The following is a 19,148-nucleotide window of genomic DNA, read 5'->3' as shown; positions in this document are numbered from 1 at the left end:
ATATGCAATTTGAATCATTCCGAAATTTCATAATAAAAGATAAAAGGGGGAAAAATATAATAATAATTTCTTTTTGGTTTTGAACAAAAATGGAACTGTACGGGTATATAATAATGTATAGCATTAACATCAACAAGCAGCCGTTGAAGAAATAAGAAGAAATAAGGTGAGGATTAAAGTAAGAATGTCGTTAAAAATAAGATGAAACGAAGAACAGAATATACCTAGCACTGTTCGGGATACCTATATGATATGCACGGCACGCTCAATGGACTTTACCCTCGTGAAGTGTCCCCTACTGGCTTCAATTCATCGGTTAACGGTTACGTCATGATAATGTCGCCTATTTAGGTGTTTTCCGAGAGTTAAAAAAAATGTTCAACAAAGAAACGTTGAATATGACTTGGGTGGGAATTGATTCAGCGTCACAGTTAACACAACATAGACTATAAAATAAATATTTGTGTCTGTTTTCACGACACGCCCATGCATGCAACCATTGTTGCTGATGGAATATATAAAATCATTTATTAAAGATAATGTATGTACCTTTTAAAGTATATAGGCTACACAAGGGAAATTCCAAGCTTCTCATGGTCGGCACCATATGACAACTTTTTTGCGTTAGTATATAGACCAATGAGACTGGTTCATCTCTAATGCAAAGACCGTTGACATTGTGTATCGCTGTAGTAATATTTAACCAGTTGACGGGTGAAGCAAGGACAAGTTAGGACGCTTCGGTAATACGACAAAATGACTTCAATCAAGCCTTATCATTTTCAAATTTTCAAACAGGCATAGTATGATGCTTTCGACGAAAAGGGCGAGAATCTGAAAAATAGAAATAAATTCGACAAACCAAAGTTTCTGTTACCACCATTTTTTACACAGTCAATGCAGAATGTATAAGTTTGGTTTACCAAATTGCACTCACCGAGTTTAAGCATGGTAGCAAATAAAACATATGTACTTCATTTGTATTGTGTATCAATAATTATTTTCCTTTTACAAAGGATAAAAATGATGGAACAAAAAGCTACAAGTATATACATCAAGACGATATTTAATGTTTATTTTTATTTATTTTAGGGACTGATTAGTAGCAGTGCAGCCTATGTTTATAGATCATTATTTACTGCATTGGCAGCAAAGGAACGGATGATATGGTATAGGCCTATATTGGAAAGGTCAATTCATATAAAATGACAGGTTAATATAGGCGTAAGCGGTGGTACGGTGGGTGCATGAAGAACCTTAGTTATAATCGTATTCGCAGAAAGACTTGGTAATTGTCACACAATTAAAATACAACAAGGGTTTGGCTCTCTAGTACAGGGCCAGCTAGGCAAATATAAAATACAGTTGCTTCCGTTACCTGATGCGTTGTTGACCCAATTCACTATTTCTATGGACGTGTAAAGACTTGTCGATTAAAGTCAGTTCACAGCAGATTAGTCTTGTAGTGCGAGTGCGACAACATGAGTAGAAGTACGTTTGGAGTACGACTGCACTGTACACTTGACATTCGCAGCTCTCCACCCCCCCCCCCTCCCCTCGCCGATGTAGGAGTATTTACTGGTGTCAAATGGAGCATTCTAATTTCTAGGCATATTTAGATAATAAATAATGATAATACCAAACATTTATATAGCGCGATTAGCACCGGCATCAATGCGCTTTACAAAAATATAATAAATCTTAAAAACCACACAATTAACACATGATTACATTACACAAGTAAATACAATGGAAAGACCGGAAGGTTGTGCTTGAATTGTTTTGTGAGTTTAATAGTGTGTCGGTATTTCTCCGTGCCGTAGTAACCACCAACCCCAAAATGAACAAGATGATAAGCGCCCTCACATTTTCCCATAATCCAATTCTCATTATTTCTGTGAAGCTTGCGCGGTTATTCGAAAACCAAACTACGTCTCCGATCAACAGTATAATATACTGGATTGTATATGTAGGTGTTTATCGCACGAGCTTCGAAGTTAAAACGATTAGATTATAACCAATTTCGGAACCACGCAATGACTGCTGTATTTTGTTCGTAATATCCACTAACTGTTCAGAATAGAATTTTAAAATTAAAATTTTTTAAATATCTTGAAAGTAGCATTTTCTCTCTAAATTATGATCCAAACATGGTGTTTCCATTCTGGCTTTGAAAGTCCAGGCCTCGTCTGAAAGCTGCTTTGAGTAGTTACCGTATTCGTTTAGACATTTATAACATCCTTGTCTTCCACTCTTCATACGCGTACGTACTACATGTACAGGATCTGCCTTCGCGAAACTGTATGAGTGCAACAACTAACAAAGTAAATTTTATTAAAATTAAGTAAGTTTTATGATAATGCCAGCAAAAAGACGCCAGAAAACGAAGGGGAAGTCGAAGCATGTTAAAAAGAAAGGTATAGAAAACGCAAGGGCTGAACAGTGTTGGCTATAATTGTACAGAAGTGCCAGCCTACAGTTGGCCTAACTTAGCATATAGGCTAGGGCTATTCCAACACCATCAGTTAGGATGCACAAGGACTAACGTTGAGTCTTACAGTTACTCTACAGTAGTATAACCCCCCATTCCTGGCATACTTAGGCTATGTTGAAAGTACATATGTTACTGCTTATCATTTACAAGTTACATGGCCTACCATTATTGAAGGTGGGGGAAGGAGGGGCAGAATAGGCCTCCCGCAACTGTAAGGCTCTGTTATGGCGAAGCTCCTTGGCAGTCATTTTGAGAATGACACATTCTAGGCTAGTCCTACCTTAGTACTGCTACAGTGCTATAGCACTGTAGCACTAACTATAGCCTAACTACTAACAGCTAGACTAACCCACCTAGGCTGGTACTGTGTGAGGCCTAACTTAGGGCAGGTAGTGCAACATGGAAACCTGAGTTTTTGTATTAAGGGGCCATGAATAATTCGGATCAAGTCCATAAGTGGTTGTCATGTCATTGTCAATGAACGTACCATTGCCAACTAGGTGTGCAGTAAGTGCCTATGACAGCTTAGGGCTTCACAATACTCTTAAAATAAAGAAGGTACACATTTGTATCACTTAATCACATATTTACTTCGCAAGTGATCATATTCTGCTGTAATTCCATACGCACATACTGAACACCTAGTTTGTATTAATGGTGTGTTCATTAACAACATTTGGCGTGATGACCACTAATGGACTTGATCCCATTATTCCACCCATTTACCAGAATTATACTGCATGCACAAAGTTAAGGACATTTCTCCATGCTTCAACTATTTTTGACTCATGGCACTGTCTCTTTCTTGCAGAATTAGATCAAAGTATCAATGAAATCACATAGTATAAGGAGAGAACTAAACCACGGAGCAAAATCAACGATATCATCGTTTCCTTTGGTTCGCTTAGTTTAGTATTGCTAGCCTAAAGCATGCAACATACCCTACAACTTGCAAGAATTTCAAACATAGGGAAAAGATTGTTGTCATGTAGTTCCATTCTGGTTGTCTGGAAATTCAGTGTATTTTATCATTATGATTTCCATATAGAAGTTTTGTTGTTGTTGTAGTAGTAAGACCTATATCAAATTAACTTTTTCAAGTATACTCATGTGCATTGTACCTATCAACTGACAATAAGTGATCAAGGAAGCGTGCATAATTTTCTTTAGTTGTGTACATGCAGTGATGTTGGCCGAGACAGCAGAGAGAAAAGCAGAGCTACACAATAACGCATGCTTCTAGCCATAGTAGCATGTTTGGGCAAAATGTAGCCACTCAATGAATGCATTCACTTCGTACATAACTAACAAATATATGGTATTTCCATAAGAATTTGGAGAAATTGATCTTTGATGCAACTCGTGTTCAAACTCTTTTATCATTAGTTAACAGCACTGATATTGGAAACATCTTATTATTTTGTAAACAAGTTGTATTTTCACTTTTGTCTTTGTCATATTTTGCTAGAAGTGACAGAAAATGCTATCAACACTGCTATTCTTATATTATCAAGGATATGTCTTTCTTCACAACTAATTATGAGATTCAGATAAAAAACAGCAATCACAATTTGCTAAAATTAGAATACTTGCCTGGGAACGCAAATGGCTACTGTACAACTAAAATGAACAATTTCCTGTGTGGGCATGCACACCTTACTGGGAGGAAATTTGCTGATATTGTTGTCAGTTCTATTGCTAAGCACTGATAATTAGGTAGCCTTAGTGTGAATCTCAATTGTATGCCTACATGCATAACTCAAATGGCAGTACAGCAGGCCTATGTTGACAATTTCATTTTTTACGCTATACTTATTGAAGATTCAAACAAATATTTGTTGTTCTAGTACAGTATGTCTTTACTGGACCAACATCTTGCTAGATCACAAGAAATAATGACTGATGAATTCAAAATGATCATAACGTTTGATGTATTTCATGCAAGTTTTGGTCTCCTTAAATCATCTTCTTGCTAGGCGCTCCATCGGAAGAGATGGATTCTCAGTCAACGCAAGATTCTGAAAACCAAGATGCATCAGCTAATGAAGAAATGTCCATTGTTCTAACCAGATTATCAAAAAGACACCTTTTGGTAAGATTTTGCATGTGAAGAGATCATCTTTCCTTCTATTCACAACCTCCCATAGCACAATTTCGATCAAGATTCCAATATGTACAAGCTACATAATAGTATTTTAAACCTGATGCTATTGACTGAAGTCACAGTTTTTTCTAACTTAACATTGTCAGTTTACACTACTGTACTGTGACCATTCCCTTCAACACCATCAGGTGTCTCTTGGACTCTTCTAAGTTCTCCCTCTCAAGTTCCAAGTAGGATACATATAGGAATTTCATCTGTTTCTTGCAACAGTGAAAACACTATTTTGTGTACTTTAGAGGTCTAGATTAAAATCAGGCGATAACTACTTCCAGTCCTCGATTGCAAAATTCTAAATGTGTGAAAACTTTCAACTGTAACCTACATCAGGATATATTCAGAACATCACTTTTAAAGAAGGTTGACTATTTTACCCAGTTCTCCTACGTGGCCTTGAACTTTTTTCTGAAACAATACATATTAAGAGGAAATGCTCATTTATTAATTATCCTGAAAATGGGTTATTTAAAAAAAAAAATTTTTAAACATTTTTATCTGGACTGTATACATATTTAAACTTGGCAAACCCTTCATTTCATTTTGCAGAATTCAAGTTCAGAAGCCTCAGACTATTCTCACAAAGAAAACATTCCAGCAAGAGTGGTAAGTGAACATTTCATACAAAGTCTTGGAACTTAGACCAGGTAAAGACAAAAATGAACACTTTGTTTAGCATTTAAAAGTTAGCATCAGGTACATAAAATCTAGTAAAGCTTGTTGGGGTTACCTGGTATCAAAGAATGACTTTAAGCTGGTTGAGTTTGCTTCAATGACAGGGTGATCCTTACGATGCAGACCTGGAGACAACAGATGCAGCATCAACTGCCGGGGAGAGTGATATGGAATTCTCTGCCGGTCATATCAAAGGGATTTTATCCCCATCCAGGTACTCCAACCGCAGAACCAGGCAGAATTCAAAAGGTATTATTGAATTTCATTTTCAGCTAGATTTAATATCCGATACAGCTGTGCGAGAAATAGAACCAGTGATGGTTAAAAAATATCCCTTCCGGCTTCCATGTCCAGAAAGGTAGCCTACTCTCACATGAACACATTGCAGTTGCTGCTGTCCCAAACAAGTAGTCAGGAACATCTTTAGTATTGTCATTTTCGTTAGCCTCAATTGGGCTTTTTTTACTACTTTTTCTCTGATATCATGACATGAAGAATGGTTCAATGTAGCAAATTAAATGAGAAGTGGATAGCGACTGATTTACTTTTCATTTCTTTGTGCTCTTCGACATCTTAGGATTGTCAGTTCTCCACCTCTCATAATTAAATTTGTTTAATACAATATGGTATGGTAAAGTCAGGCAATCTTAAATTTGTTTCTAAAGAAAGTGAGCTTGTTGCTGTTCGGAGTGCTGCTAATGACAAATGACATGTGGTATTTGTGCATCATTATGTTTATAATAAAAACCAAGCATCTAATGCATTTTTCTATCCTATTAAAACTTTGCATGTATATATGTAGCTGCTGACCTAGAAGACTCAAGATGTTTGATCGATAATGTAGCACTTTGTTTCCATTGTCCATTTCCATTGTCCATTTCCAAACATTTTCCATTGTCTTCAGCCTCCTTTGATTGACACTGTTACCAGATATGTACCCTTCAACATGGTCTAATCTGTTCATTAATTTAATTAACTTGAGACATAAAAGTTTAACATGATGCTTCTCTCAACTGACAGCTTGTGTAAAATATAGTGAAATAAACTTCTCCACACACACAGACTACACTGGACCACAATATCTAACCTTTGTCAGTCACAGCATTGGCTGTATAAAGTACGTAAAATAAAACTTGCAAACATGTGTTGAGTTTATTACATCATCTCACCTGACTTTTTGTTGTAAGAATGTTAAAAGCCATTAAAGCATCACTTCCGTCATTGGCAGGCATTAAGAAGAAAGTCGCCATAAAAGAGGAAGCTGGGAAAGATGAGGACTCCTCCACCCCTAAAACTGATTCAGCTTTATCCTTGGACACGAGTCTGAAACGTTGCTTCCCGAAGCTGTACGCATCCGACACTTCGACGCCGCAGTCCGCCGGAAGCGAATCCAAATCAGAACTGAACGACTCTGCCTTTGGCTTCGACGGTCTTGCCGCTCATGAAGACCTTCCATTTTCTCCAGTCCCTGCCTACACCCCAGATTATCAGCAGAGTGTATCCTCCTCTGCCACCTCGGGCATCTCGTCCAGACAGAGCTCCCGAACCGTCTCCTCATCCCTGTCGACCTCGGACAGATGCCACCAACAGAAGAGAATGTACACAGGGAACCTTAGTTGTCTGGTCGGCAGTGATGATGGCAGCAAAAGAAAAACCAAGAAGAAAAAGACTGCCACCGCCCGGGAAAAGGTACAAATGGCCCACATATTGTTCGTTTTTGTTTTGTTTTTCGGTGGGGTTACTCCAAAATAATACTAGTAATGTACAGTAATGCCTCACAGCTTGCAAAGCCCATTGGCCCTGTCTTACAGTGGTTGCTGAAGCGGTCCAAGAGCCAACCTGGCTGCAAAATTAATATGGGTGCATTTCAAACATGTCCTCAATAGTTTTATGTTTACTACTGTTCTTCCACATAATGGTTCATTTTGTGATAATCTTGATTGTCAGAATAATAGTGTTATCATTTATGATGTTGCTATGCACATACACATGTGTAAGTACAATGAGACAGTGATAATATGAATGTTTGATTTCCCTGAAAATGAGGACAAGTATGTGTATGTCATGGAACATTAAACTGATTGTTTGAGATTAGTATGCAGTATACAGTAACTTGTATTATAGTGTATGTCATGGAACATTAAACTGATTGTTTGAGATTAGTATGCAGTATACAGTAACTTGTATTATAGTGTATGTCATGGAACATTAAACTGATTGTTTGAGATTAGTATGCAGTATACAGTAACTTGTATTATAGTGTATGTCATGGAACATTAAACTGATTGTTTGAGATTAGTATGCAGTATACAGTAACTTGTATTATAGTGTATGTCATGGAACATAAAACTGATTGTTTGAGATTAGTATGCAGTATACAGTAACTTGTATTATAGTGTATGTCATGGAACATTAAACTGATTGTTTGAGATTAGTATGCAGTATACAGTAACTTGTATTATATTTACTGTCCAAAACATTTGACTAGATTCGTCGGGGGTGAAAAGCAGTGGTGCAGTATTCACAGTTTGATTATTGATTTGAAGGTTGTTTCGATGCATACCATGGCTAACTGTTGTATGATCTGAAGTGTGCATGCACAAAGGTGATACAGTATTTTATGTCACAGACAAGGAGGGTGACTGTAATCCTGAAATATGACAGGAAAAAATATTGAGAGTCATAAATACTGTTCAAACTTATGTCTCATTTTTTAGCAAAGTGGTGATTTGAATAGGAGGAATGACTTTTATGTAGGATATGTGAGTTGTCATGACAACAGCTCGAAGACAAGGCTGAATTAGTGAATTACAATCAGGACATGTATAAAACACAAAACACTTTCCTTTTCTTTCTTTTACAATAAATTACAGAAAGAACAGGCCGAAGACTGGGCTTTGAAAATAGGGGCAGAGTTCAACGACATTGAGATGCACGAACTCAGTGTTGAGTGAAGCAAACTCTCCCAGAGGAAGTTTTAAGATGTCCCCAGCATAAGAGCTACCATTTGGAATCTTCAATTCAATCCTTGGAAGTTAGTTTATGTTGTGCAGGACATGGCTTGCACGGAAAAACTGGATGAAAATAGCGCCATATTGTGTCCCTCATATGATAGCTGAAACCACGAGGAAAACGCAATAATGACCCTTCCCCGTTGAAAGTGTATCCCGTTGAAGGTGTATCCTGTTTGACGGTGTGGTGTATGCACGGTGTTACATATATTCATTGTGACAAAGTGAAGTGTGCATCATGAAGTGAAGAATTACATCATGTAGCAAGCTATCGATAATCGTTTATTTTCCGTTGTGCTTTTATTATGTGTAAATGCACATGGCAAGTACTTCCATGCCATGCCTAATGTGTATCAGTTTAGTTACACATTGACTTGTTTCTTACAAATTGTAATACCATATTTGAAACTGCAACATTTGGTTTCAATGGTCAGTTAAGGGAGACCTAAAGTATTACTGTTGAAAACAAAAGAACATGGAATGGTGAGGATGAGCCCATTTGTTGGGAAAAACCTGGAGTGTTTATTTCATCTATAATCCCCCACCCCCCCCCCCCCCCACAAGAATGTTTCTCAGTCTGTGATAGTCTAAAAGTATTAATCATGTTTGTTCATACAGCTCCAGTTCTTGGAATCATGTTCAAATTCTAGTCATTGTGTTAGGTGTCTTTTCATGTTCCTTGTATGATCAAACTTCCAAAACCCAGCAATTATTTTGGGGAACACAGTACCTCGTTTTTTTACATTTGAATCATGTAACTGAAATTCAAATTTTAGGCGGATTCCAAATGAAAAGCAAACTTATTTATTACATTCTTGCATTGATCTAATTTTTTTTTTTTTTTTTTTCTGTCAGTTTGTTTTGGATCACAGTGGATAAAAATTAAACAGGTGACTCAGTTTTATTGGAGAAATCAAAGTCCAACAGTTGTTTTCATCAAACCTTTCCAAAAGATATTAAAGCAATGTAATTATTTGTATTGAAATACCATGATTTATGACATAAGGTCTGTTTGTGGACGAAATTGTGATTTTTTTTTTTTTAATTTGTGGACGAAATGTCAGTTGTATACAGAAATATGTTTTTTAATTTTTTTTATTTATGGTTTGATGAATTTACAGTCTGACCTTTATGTATACATTGTTAATAGTTTAAGGCAAAAGTATTGGATGTGGTAAATGGATGAGTAGTAGTCATTTCATCAAGAAATCCAAATCTCCAATAAGCTAAATTTTGCGAAATGAGTAAATGACCATTGGGAACCAAAAAAACCCAGACCAATGGGCATTTTTTGTTCGTCATTAAAATCAGTGACTTATCTGAGGTTAAATGTGATACTTATATTGTCCTTCATTGAAGTGGGATTCTTTTTTTGTAGTTTGAGATTCCTGAAATCCAGATTTCATAAATACTGATAGTGGTCTGAGCTGTTTTAATTAAAATGAAATTTTTTAGAACGCTTCAGTTGAAGGATTAGATTTTTCATTTATAATCCGCAGCTTTGTTAAGCCGAATGCTTAAATTCAGAGCAAATTTGGATCATAAAGTTAATAGCAGTCATAGTACCTTCCCTATCTGCTTGGTTTTCAGTGGTTAGCAACAAGCATTACACCCTGAAATTCATCATCCATCTTGGCCAGGGGTTTTATTTGTACTAAGATGGCTGTTGATATGTCTAACTAGTGATGGGAGTTGATTTACAAGGTTTGAACTTCTTCTGTGACACGTAACCTGGCAGATGGTGATTCGATGTGTCGATACTTCCCGTTCCTCTCGTGGTAGTACTGTGCAGTGCAAGACTGACACTCTGGAGCCCGGAAAAACCACATATATGCCTCCCACTTCACAATTTTAATAGGTTTTTCAGGTTCAAGCCAAAGTAGGAAGTCATTGTCTGTTGCCAGGAAGTAATTACAGAGGGCCCCTTGACCTTAAGCATTTATAAGCTCATCAGTCTGTTGGATAACCTGGCACTGCAGTATAAGTTGCAGTGTAAGCTTGTGTCATAAAGTGAAGATATCCTGTTGGGACATGTATGCCTTGACGAAGCATTATTTAAGGTTTAAGAATATGAACACAGTGTGGATCGAGTCTCTGCCTTAAGTTAAGATTATATGCAGTATCTATTCTCTTCCCTAATCTCCTGATATTCAAACTTATTTGATTGGTACCCATTTTCACCTACCTTGATCTTCTGGGCGACCCCTCCAGTGGCACATGTTGTGACCTAGGAAGGGGTCTGCTAGGAGAGGTATCCCTCTGCCATTTGAGATGATTTGTTTCATGGTTAAGGTTGTGATGGGGGAAGCTGTGGGGGGGGGGGGGAGACAAGCCTGATTGAGCTGCAGGACGGCAGAAATAGAAAGGAGGAAAACTAGAAAAATGGTGCAAAATAGATGAGCGGATTATTCATTGTGGTACTTCACGTTTAGACTTTTTTCCTTACAAAATTTTTGGCATATCTGCAAAATACTTTGAGGATTCTTCAAATTATTTGGGACACCCAGAGTATACTCATGTATGATATATCATTGGACCTAACACAATAGGGATCACATGGTTACGGTCCCGACCCAACTAGACTGCAAGTGGATAAAAGGTGTCGCTTTTGTTTTGCTCGTGCTCTCTATCTTTCTTTAAGAATTATGTAGTTCCCTTTGACCGTCATCACTGAATGTAAAATGTAAAGAGGTTTAATTTATTCCTCATTTTTGTTGTGGTTCAAAATGTTTTACTTAACTTTATTATTTGTGTATAGATATATTTCATCCTGTATGTTACATACCACCATTCACTCCAAGTGAGTAGATTGACACTGTAAATAAAACTTGTTCTCAGTATCATCTTGTCTTTGAAGTCATATTTGAGGCTGTATTATTAGCAGGCAGCAAGTGGTGGGGGGGGGGTGTCCGTGTCTCGATTATGTCAGCAGTGGCCAAGGACTTGTGTTGTGTTTGTTCGGGGAGTGGCTGGGGTCACATTTGTGCTTCCCTTTCCCACAAAATGCAGTCACAAAATAACAACAATACATTTTCTCCAATTTAAACCCATATATTGCTGTAGATAAAAACAAAATTTATATAAAATTTTCTAATGATAACTTCAGAATGAATTACCACATTTTTGAATAAGGCTCATTATTTTGATTTTTTTTTTACTGGAGCAGAAATGCCCTGTTTGCATCTTAATGCCTGATTGGTTATCAAGGATCGTTAAAGATCTGCTTTATTGGCTCCAATTATAGCGTGCTATAGCTAAGAAAGTTTGGTGATTATGTAATCGACCTGCCATGGTCGTAAATTGACCTCTGGCTACACAATTAGCCTGCATAGCTTCTTAACACCATTAGACTCTTTGTGTAAACACTGTGGAAATATGTTCATATCTACAGTGTAGTAAATCACAGTGTTCACACAAAGACCCTCATACAAGAACAAATATGTGGCAGGCGTTGCAGACTAATTGGTAAAAAGAGGTCATTTAACGACCAAGGCAGGTCAATTACGATTACATGCCACCTTCGTATATAACCAAATAACAAATCAAAACCTTACAATTTAACAAGAAACACCTACAAACATAACCCTGTAATTTGAAAAGTTGTAAAAATAACATTACCCCAACTAATCCACATTATGTTAGTAATAAATGCATGCTTATTCTATAGTCCAATCACTCTTTTACAGGGCAACAAGTTTTGTGACATTTGCAATGTATATTTCATATTGTGCATTTATGAATACCTTTAGTATCTTTCACAAAATGCTTTAGAGTTAGAGGTATTGAAGACTCGCCCCAAATGGCATGCCACCCTCTGAAAAAGTTACCTTTCCGTAGCTTGCGAGTGAAGTTTTTTTCTTGTCGCTACAAAATTCAGACAGTAATGAAACGTGATACCTTGTTATCTTTTATCTAGACCTGAGATGTCCATCGCTGCTATGTACACTGTGTAGTGGGTATTGACCGCAGCTGTATGTACTGACTGTACACTAGTGTCTAATTACCGACGTAACGGTAGCAAGCTGTGTGTGTATTTTCTGGGATCGACGGTGGTGTTTAACACTTGTTTCACCTCATTCGAAACTAGGTCAGATTACTGGCATCAGATATGTCTTTGTGCGCGAGTCTTCAATGCCTCTAAAACATCCCATTTTCATCACACAAATATACTGTACAAATGAAACTATTACTGTTACAAATAATTGGAAGACTTAAACACAGTACTGAATTATGTAAACAATTCTTCTCCTTTTCTAGCAAACAGAATCAAGACCAATTTTGTTTGAAATATCATATGGCATATGCAGTTAAAGTATGCAGTGATTCACCAAAAAAAAATTATAATGGTATATTTCAAGCATAGCATAAGCTGACAACAGATTCAACCAGGCCATACACAGATAAAACTTCATGGTAAAACCTAGATTAATTTGTATATTAACTTCTCGTCTGAAATCTCATTGCGTGTATTAATAAATTAACATAATCGGTTGAAACCAATGCCCACACGGGGTGGAACTTTACATTTCTATTTGACTTCAAAGGCAACGGTGATAAATTGTAATGTCAATGACTTTTACTTAAATGAATGTCTGAAGGATGTGACCAAATGTTGGGGTGATTTAAGTCCAATAACAAACAGAACTTCTTGTCATTTAATTTTCTTGCAATTTTGCATTGTTGTTTTGTAAGATTATAAATGAAACTGCATCAAAACCAAGATTAAAAAATTTAAGAACAATATGAGGTAACATCAGTAATATTGCCTGCAACATAATGGCAACTTTTTATATAACTGGTATAAAAATAGTAGAATTCATCAGAGGTGAAAAGATCTTGTACTAAATGTCATAGATAGCATCATTGCAGCTCGAAACCAGAAAGCCAGCAGGCTTAGTGATTCCTTGCATCATAAGTTTAATTTGTGTATGGAATCACCTGATTGATAGAGCAAATGAGGAAAATGTGTCCTGAAGTCAAAGTACCAGAATATCATACCAGATAACTTGATCATTTCAAAGGTATTACCCTTCTGTATGTTGATGACAGATAACAGTCATTAGTGAGAGTGGAAAACCCTCTCAGCCACTGAAAAGAGGAAACGTCAAATCCTATGACAGTGAGTGACACAGAAACTCATTCATCATAGAAGTAATTGAGTTTGCAAACCTACAAGGTTTCCAGACTTTGTCCTCTGTTGCATTCAAATGACTGGAACTTGAATGCCAACTATGAAATGTACCTCATTTATCCTTCTGAAGTGAAGAGCGTTTACGAGCAAGTGTCACATACACACACGCCATCACCATCACATAGCATCACCTAGCATCACCATCACATAGATTCCTTCTGCCTTCGGCAAGAAATAACTAAATATTAAAATCGATTTGATTAAATAAATAAGATAAAATAAAATCTTAAACCATAACAGGATGTTTGCTCATAAAAGCAGGCGTAAACCTTACCACCATGTTAATTTATGGAGATAAAAAGTCTTGGAGATTTGAACAAATATATGATGCCAAGCTTGTGAAATGAATTAATTGGCCCAACTTCAGGCTTCATAGCTTCTTTGTTGATGAGATATAAAATGTCCTATTTCATCATTTTAGTTTGTTATAGAATAGTTATCTGTAACATTATTCTCTTGTTTTCCAATTTAGATTGAAATGAGTATACAATTGTGGGAAATAAGTCTTGTTTAATACCTTACGTTGGTAAGGTATAACTGTGGTTGGTTATCACTTTCATCAGTGAAAATCAAAGAGAGATTTATTTGTTGTCTGTTAATAGTGATATCACAAATGAATTCTGTTAGTGACATCACAATTGAATTGTACTATGTACTCAATATGAAAGTTAAAAAAAAAATGAATACATTTCAAAGGTTTGCATCTCAGAAAGTGAACATTGGTATCTTGACAGGAATGAGTTGGACCCGTGTGTTTCTTTGATAGTGACTGGATTACACAATTTTTGAAAATCTTACACTTTAATAGCTTTACTGACTACATGTGATGATGGTGAAATGCTCCCTCAAACAGCTAAGCTTCATACTTCCACTTGAGCAGTTAATCACACTTTCTGACAGGATTTAAAAAATTAACAGAATGATCTTAGAGCCAGTAGTGCCAGACCTTTAAATGTTATTCTTAGTTCATTATCTTTGAGTGTTTCTTCCGTACATGGAAGGAATGTCAGCCAAATTCTGAAGTTCTCATAATAGCTAGGTTGACATTGGTTTTCATTCCATGACACTCTCTCCCTCTGATCTACGGTTAGCAGACAACAGTAACCATTCAATTCATGGTGGTATTAAATGACATCACACTGCTTTCCTCCCCTCCCCCTCCCACCCACCCTCCTTCCCCCTTCATATAGTTCTCAGCACATCTTCAAACAGTAAAGAAATATAAATTATTCAAAGGTTTTTTGTCTTATTGTGGTATCTTCTTCATTCCGTGTAATAATGATAATAATCTTGGCAGTTTATGAATGATAGGACGACAGCTGCGTATTTTATTCCCATCTTATCTTAGACTACCATAATTTCTTTTGACAGATTACTTTCTTCCAAGAAGGCGAGATAAATACAATGTTGTTATGGATATTTGGTTACCGATAAATGAATACAATGCCTATAGATTGTTGCAAACTTAAGTTATGATGAAAAATACAAATGATGATGATTACAATAATTTCTCTTGATGGCAAAACGGTCAGAGAAACTTAACCATTTTAGCAACATTCGTAGACAACGTAGCAGTCTGGAGATATGTAACACTTTTAAGAATGTTAGAATTGAAAGCAGCATACTACTCATTCAAGTGGGAAATATCAGTTTTAAATAATGGAAAAAATGATCATATTGTTAGCAATCAAATATGTGATGACATGAAATAATACAATACCCTAGGCATGAAACAGATACACTAAAACATGTGGGTTAGCGATGCACGTACTCTTTTGGGCTGCTGGCCAAGTTTAGACTGACCTTGCAGTTGCAGTCCACAAACAGCTTTGCTACCAGCAAGAACAAACAATTCTATATTAGTTTTGCATCACCTCACAGGGTTTGGGGTTCTTGTAAAGTCTGACTTGCCCCCACATTTGGAGATGAGTTTCACGTCGGTGATTTCGATATCGTGGCTGACTGCTTTGCACATGTCGTAAACGGTGAGAGCAGCCACCGTAACCGCGGTCAGAGCCTCCATCTCCACGCCGGTCAATCCGGTGGTCTTGACCATGGACGTGAGCTTCAACTGCCTCCCCTGCCCGGAGACTGCAACCTCTAGACTCACATTGCTGATGGGAATGTTATGACAGAGTGGAATGAGTTCGCTCGTCCTCTTGGCACCGGCTATCCCGGCAATTTGGACGATGGTCTTGAAGTTCTTGTTCAACTCCCCGTTCTCCACCACGAGGTGGTAGACCTCTTCTCCCAGTACCACGGTAGCAGACGCTGAGGCTATTCTTTGGGTCGGTGTCTTCTGGCTGACGTCCACCATGTGAGCGTCTCCTTGAATGGTTAGGTGAGTCAGCTTCAGGGGTTCTTTACCGTTTGTCTTTACCTTTGAGTCACCATTTACCTTGTCATCCACACTGCTAAAGGGTCTGACCGATTGTACATTAATCCCAAAATGACGGTTACCAAAATTACTTGTACGACAGCCGACTGCATGCCAATTGAAGAGAGCAGGCAATGCAACCATGTGCATCTTAAAAGCATTCTTTTTATTTGCCACTGGGCGTGGGAAAAATTTAAGTTGGCCCCTTACAGAACCTCTTCTGTGTCTATAATTCTTTTGCACATAACATTCAAATCTCTTAAACTGATCTCTTACATATTTGAAGACATTTTGGAGTGGAAACCTCCTCTGTTTAATCTGATCATAAGTTATATTCATATAGATACACCGAAATTTACACTCAAGATTCTTCCATAGCATATATGAATTATACAGGTAAAATATATATATAGCACTATTGGAGTTGCACATTCGTATATTATCTTTTAAAATTGATATAGGGTACCCATTGGTTAGGAGAATCACACTGCTGGATGGCAATCCTGCAATAAAGAAAGCAAAAAAAATATATATAAATAAATAAAATGAAGTATGTAATGCAAAGACACCTTCATGTGTACATACATACATACATTACTTATATATACATACACACACATAAAAACATGCATATATTTCGCTAACATAAATACATACATAAATACATGCAAACTTATTTTTATTGGTTATGATGCCGAAATTGTCGAAAAATAGTTTGTGAACACCATATGTCAACAACCACAAGTTGAATCAATGTGATACCTTGGGAATATATGCCCCATGAAGAGTAGATGTGACCTGTGTTGCTTGGTTCAAATCTCATGAATAATAATGAGTGGGTGGGCTTAATATTAAATTTGGTTCAATACTGGTATGGTGATGTTCTACATAATAAGCACATTTTCATTTTATGTCATTAATATTCATCTAATTGCAAGAAATGGCTTTAAACAAAAGACAGTCCGAATGAAATGTTCCATGATTTTCTCTTTATTAGGTTTATCACACCACATTCATACAACCAACCGTATTAGTTTTTGTGTGCATATCATGAATATTAATCAGGGACCATAAAATTATTAATCAAATATCTCTGAAATAGTATGTCTAATCAGCTTTATACATGTAGCTGGATAATACAATGTAAGTATATAGATATATGCTTACGAGATCATAAACTTTGACTATGTATATAAACTATGTCACTAAATAGACTTTGTCAACTTTGATAACTGAATCTTGGTACCTTCATTTATATGTTGCTGCATTAGTCAATAGATAATCCTCTTCAGTTTGGTGTGTACAAGGTCATGAATATTAACATGTACAGCTTAATACCAAATTATAACTATGTTTAGGCATCGGAACCACTAAATGATTTCTGGTTGAATTAGCTACATCCGATGACATTTCCCATTGGTTTAACCCTGTGTTTGGACAACCAATGACTACAGTTCACTAGTGTTCAATAATTGGTGACAGGTCTACACAAGTACAAACATATCCATAGATACAAAAACATGCAAAAACATGCAAAAATCATGCAAAAAAAAGTACAACCTGTGAACATTGTTATGGTTGAAAATAACTGCTGTATATACTGTCAATGAATCTGTTCACCGCTAAACCTGGTGGTGCAAACACTAATGTAGAAAAAAATGTTAAAAACAGAAAAAATGAAATAACACCCAATTGATAAAGAAACGTAACAAGGACCTCTCTGTGATGTCATTTTTGTGGCCTTTTCAGGAAATGACTGAGTTCATGACACATATGGCATCAATGGCCTCAGCTGGGTTGTTTTTCATTCCATTTCTGTCTGTTTCTCCCAGAAACAGATTTGTTAAATCTAACAAATTCTGCAAACAAGTTTGTTTAATGGTCACCAAGTATGAACCCTTAAATATGCCAGAGAAGCCAAACATTTCAAAGCATCTTTGATCCCTGAATTAGTTGACCCCTGAATTAGTTGACCGTTCAATTTATAACACTCCGCTACGTCTAGCAACGACACAAAACATTAGATCCCTTGCTCACCAAAGAAAAACAAGGACCTTTGGAAAAACCTATCTGAAACTAATACTCACACATGGCATTGCTTCATGCAGAAAAAGTTGAAGTTAACTACCCACTATAAATTTATTTGGTGAGCTGTTTTGAAATAGGAATATTACTAAGACTTCGATTCTTCCCTTATTTTCTTCAATTTGTTTGAGTATAAATAAGTAAATATTGTTTGAGTGTATATATATATGTATTCCTACCTAAATTGTTTGAGTTTATATAGAGTATATATTGTTTGAGTATATATAGAGTATATATTGTTTGAGTATTTATAGAGTATATATTGTTTGAGTTTATATAGAGTATATATTGTTTGAGTTTATATAGAGTATATATTGTTTGAGTATATATAGAGTATATATTGTTTGAGTACATAGAGAGCATATATTGTTTGAGTACATAGAGAGCATATATTGCTTGAGTATATATAGAGTATATATTGTTTGAGTTTATATAGAGTATATATTGTTTGAGTTTATATAGAGTTTATATTGTTTGAGTATATATAGAGTATATATTGTTTGAGTATATATAGAGTATATATTGTTTGAGTATATATAGAGTATATATTGTTTGAGTGTTTATAGAGTACATATTGTTTGAGTATATATGTATGTATTCCTACCTAAATTGTTTGAGCATATATACAGTATATATTGTTTGAGTTTTTATAGAGTATATATTGTTTTAGTTTTTATAGAGTATATATTGTTTGAGTATTTATAGAGTATATATTGTTTTAGTATATGTATATATATTCCTACCTAAAACTTAACTTCACCCACCGATCAGAATCATTGGTCTGTTCTTCATCTGTGAGATGTTAAACATACCTGCGGCAGGTAAAGAAGACAAGAAAGTTAAACAGGTCACAAATAGGACAAAAAAGAGAGAGAGAGAGACTAAGAAAAGAATACGGGATAATGTTTCAACGGCTATTTCAATTTACATTTGAAAAACAGTTATGTCAAACGATGCTCCTTGACGGCTGATTGGATGATGACACTGGGTATTCAATCCAGTATTCTCAATCCAGTATTCAATCCAGTTATAAATAACAATCAATTATTATTCCATGGTTTTATCAAATTCTGTTAAATCAACAAGGAAATGTTTTTTAAATTTGTTTTCTTCATATGAGCAATAGAGCACCCATAGATCACATTCAACACAATATC

At 36.1% G+C, this 19,148-nt stretch overlaps 2 protein-coding genes across 5 annotated transcripts in view; one reads left to right on the top strand and one right to left on the bottom strand.

Annotated features, from left to right (window-relative positions):
• The first annotated feature begins 1,956 nt into the window (after positions 1 to 1,956).
• LOC139970462 (uncharacterized) lies at positions 1,957 to 11,178 on the top strand. Its single transcript, XM_071976193.1, has 6 exons — positions 1,957 to 2,417; positions 4,471 to 4,586; positions 5,202 to 5,258; positions 5,432 to 5,576; positions 6,556 to 7,016; positions 8,201 to 11,178. The coding sequence occupies exons 1-6, from the start codon at positions 2,354 to 2,356 to the stop codon at positions 8,279 to 8,281; spliced, it is 924 nt and encodes a 307-aa protein (XP_071832294.1). The 5' UTR covers positions 1,957 to 2,353; the 3' UTR covers positions 8,282 to 11,178.
• The window catches only part of LOC139970460 (molybdenum cofactor biosynthesis protein 1-like), a 27,589-nt gene continuing 17,597 nt past the window's right edge, over positions 9,157 to 19,148 (bottom strand). For 3 of the 4 annotated variants that reach the window (XM_071976190.1, XM_071976189.1, XM_071976192.1), the window contains 2 exons: positions 18,756 to 18,803; positions 9,157 to 16,409 (listed from right to left, as the gene is read on the bottom strand). In XM_071976190.1, the coding sequence (XP_071832291.1) occupies positions 15,400 to 16,409; positions 18,756 to 18,803 (1,058 nt within the window). In that variant the 3' untranslated portion in view covers positions 9,157 to 15,399. The remainder of the gene's footprint in view (positions 16,410 to 18,755; positions 18,804 to 19,148) is intronic. The other variant, XM_071976191.1, reaches the window with a different exon arrangement.

This window comes from Apostichopus japonicus, chromosome 8 (assembly GCF_037975245.1).
Source record: "Apostichopus japonicus isolate 1M-3 chromosome 8, ASM3797524v1, whole genome shotgun sequence".
Taxonomy (NCBI): Eukaryota; Metazoa; Echinodermata; class Holothuroidea; order Aspidochirotida; family Stichopodidae; genus Apostichopus; species Apostichopus japonicus.
Note: the sequence above shows the minus strand (reverse complement) of the source record. Positions and strands in the feature narration are given on the sequence as shown.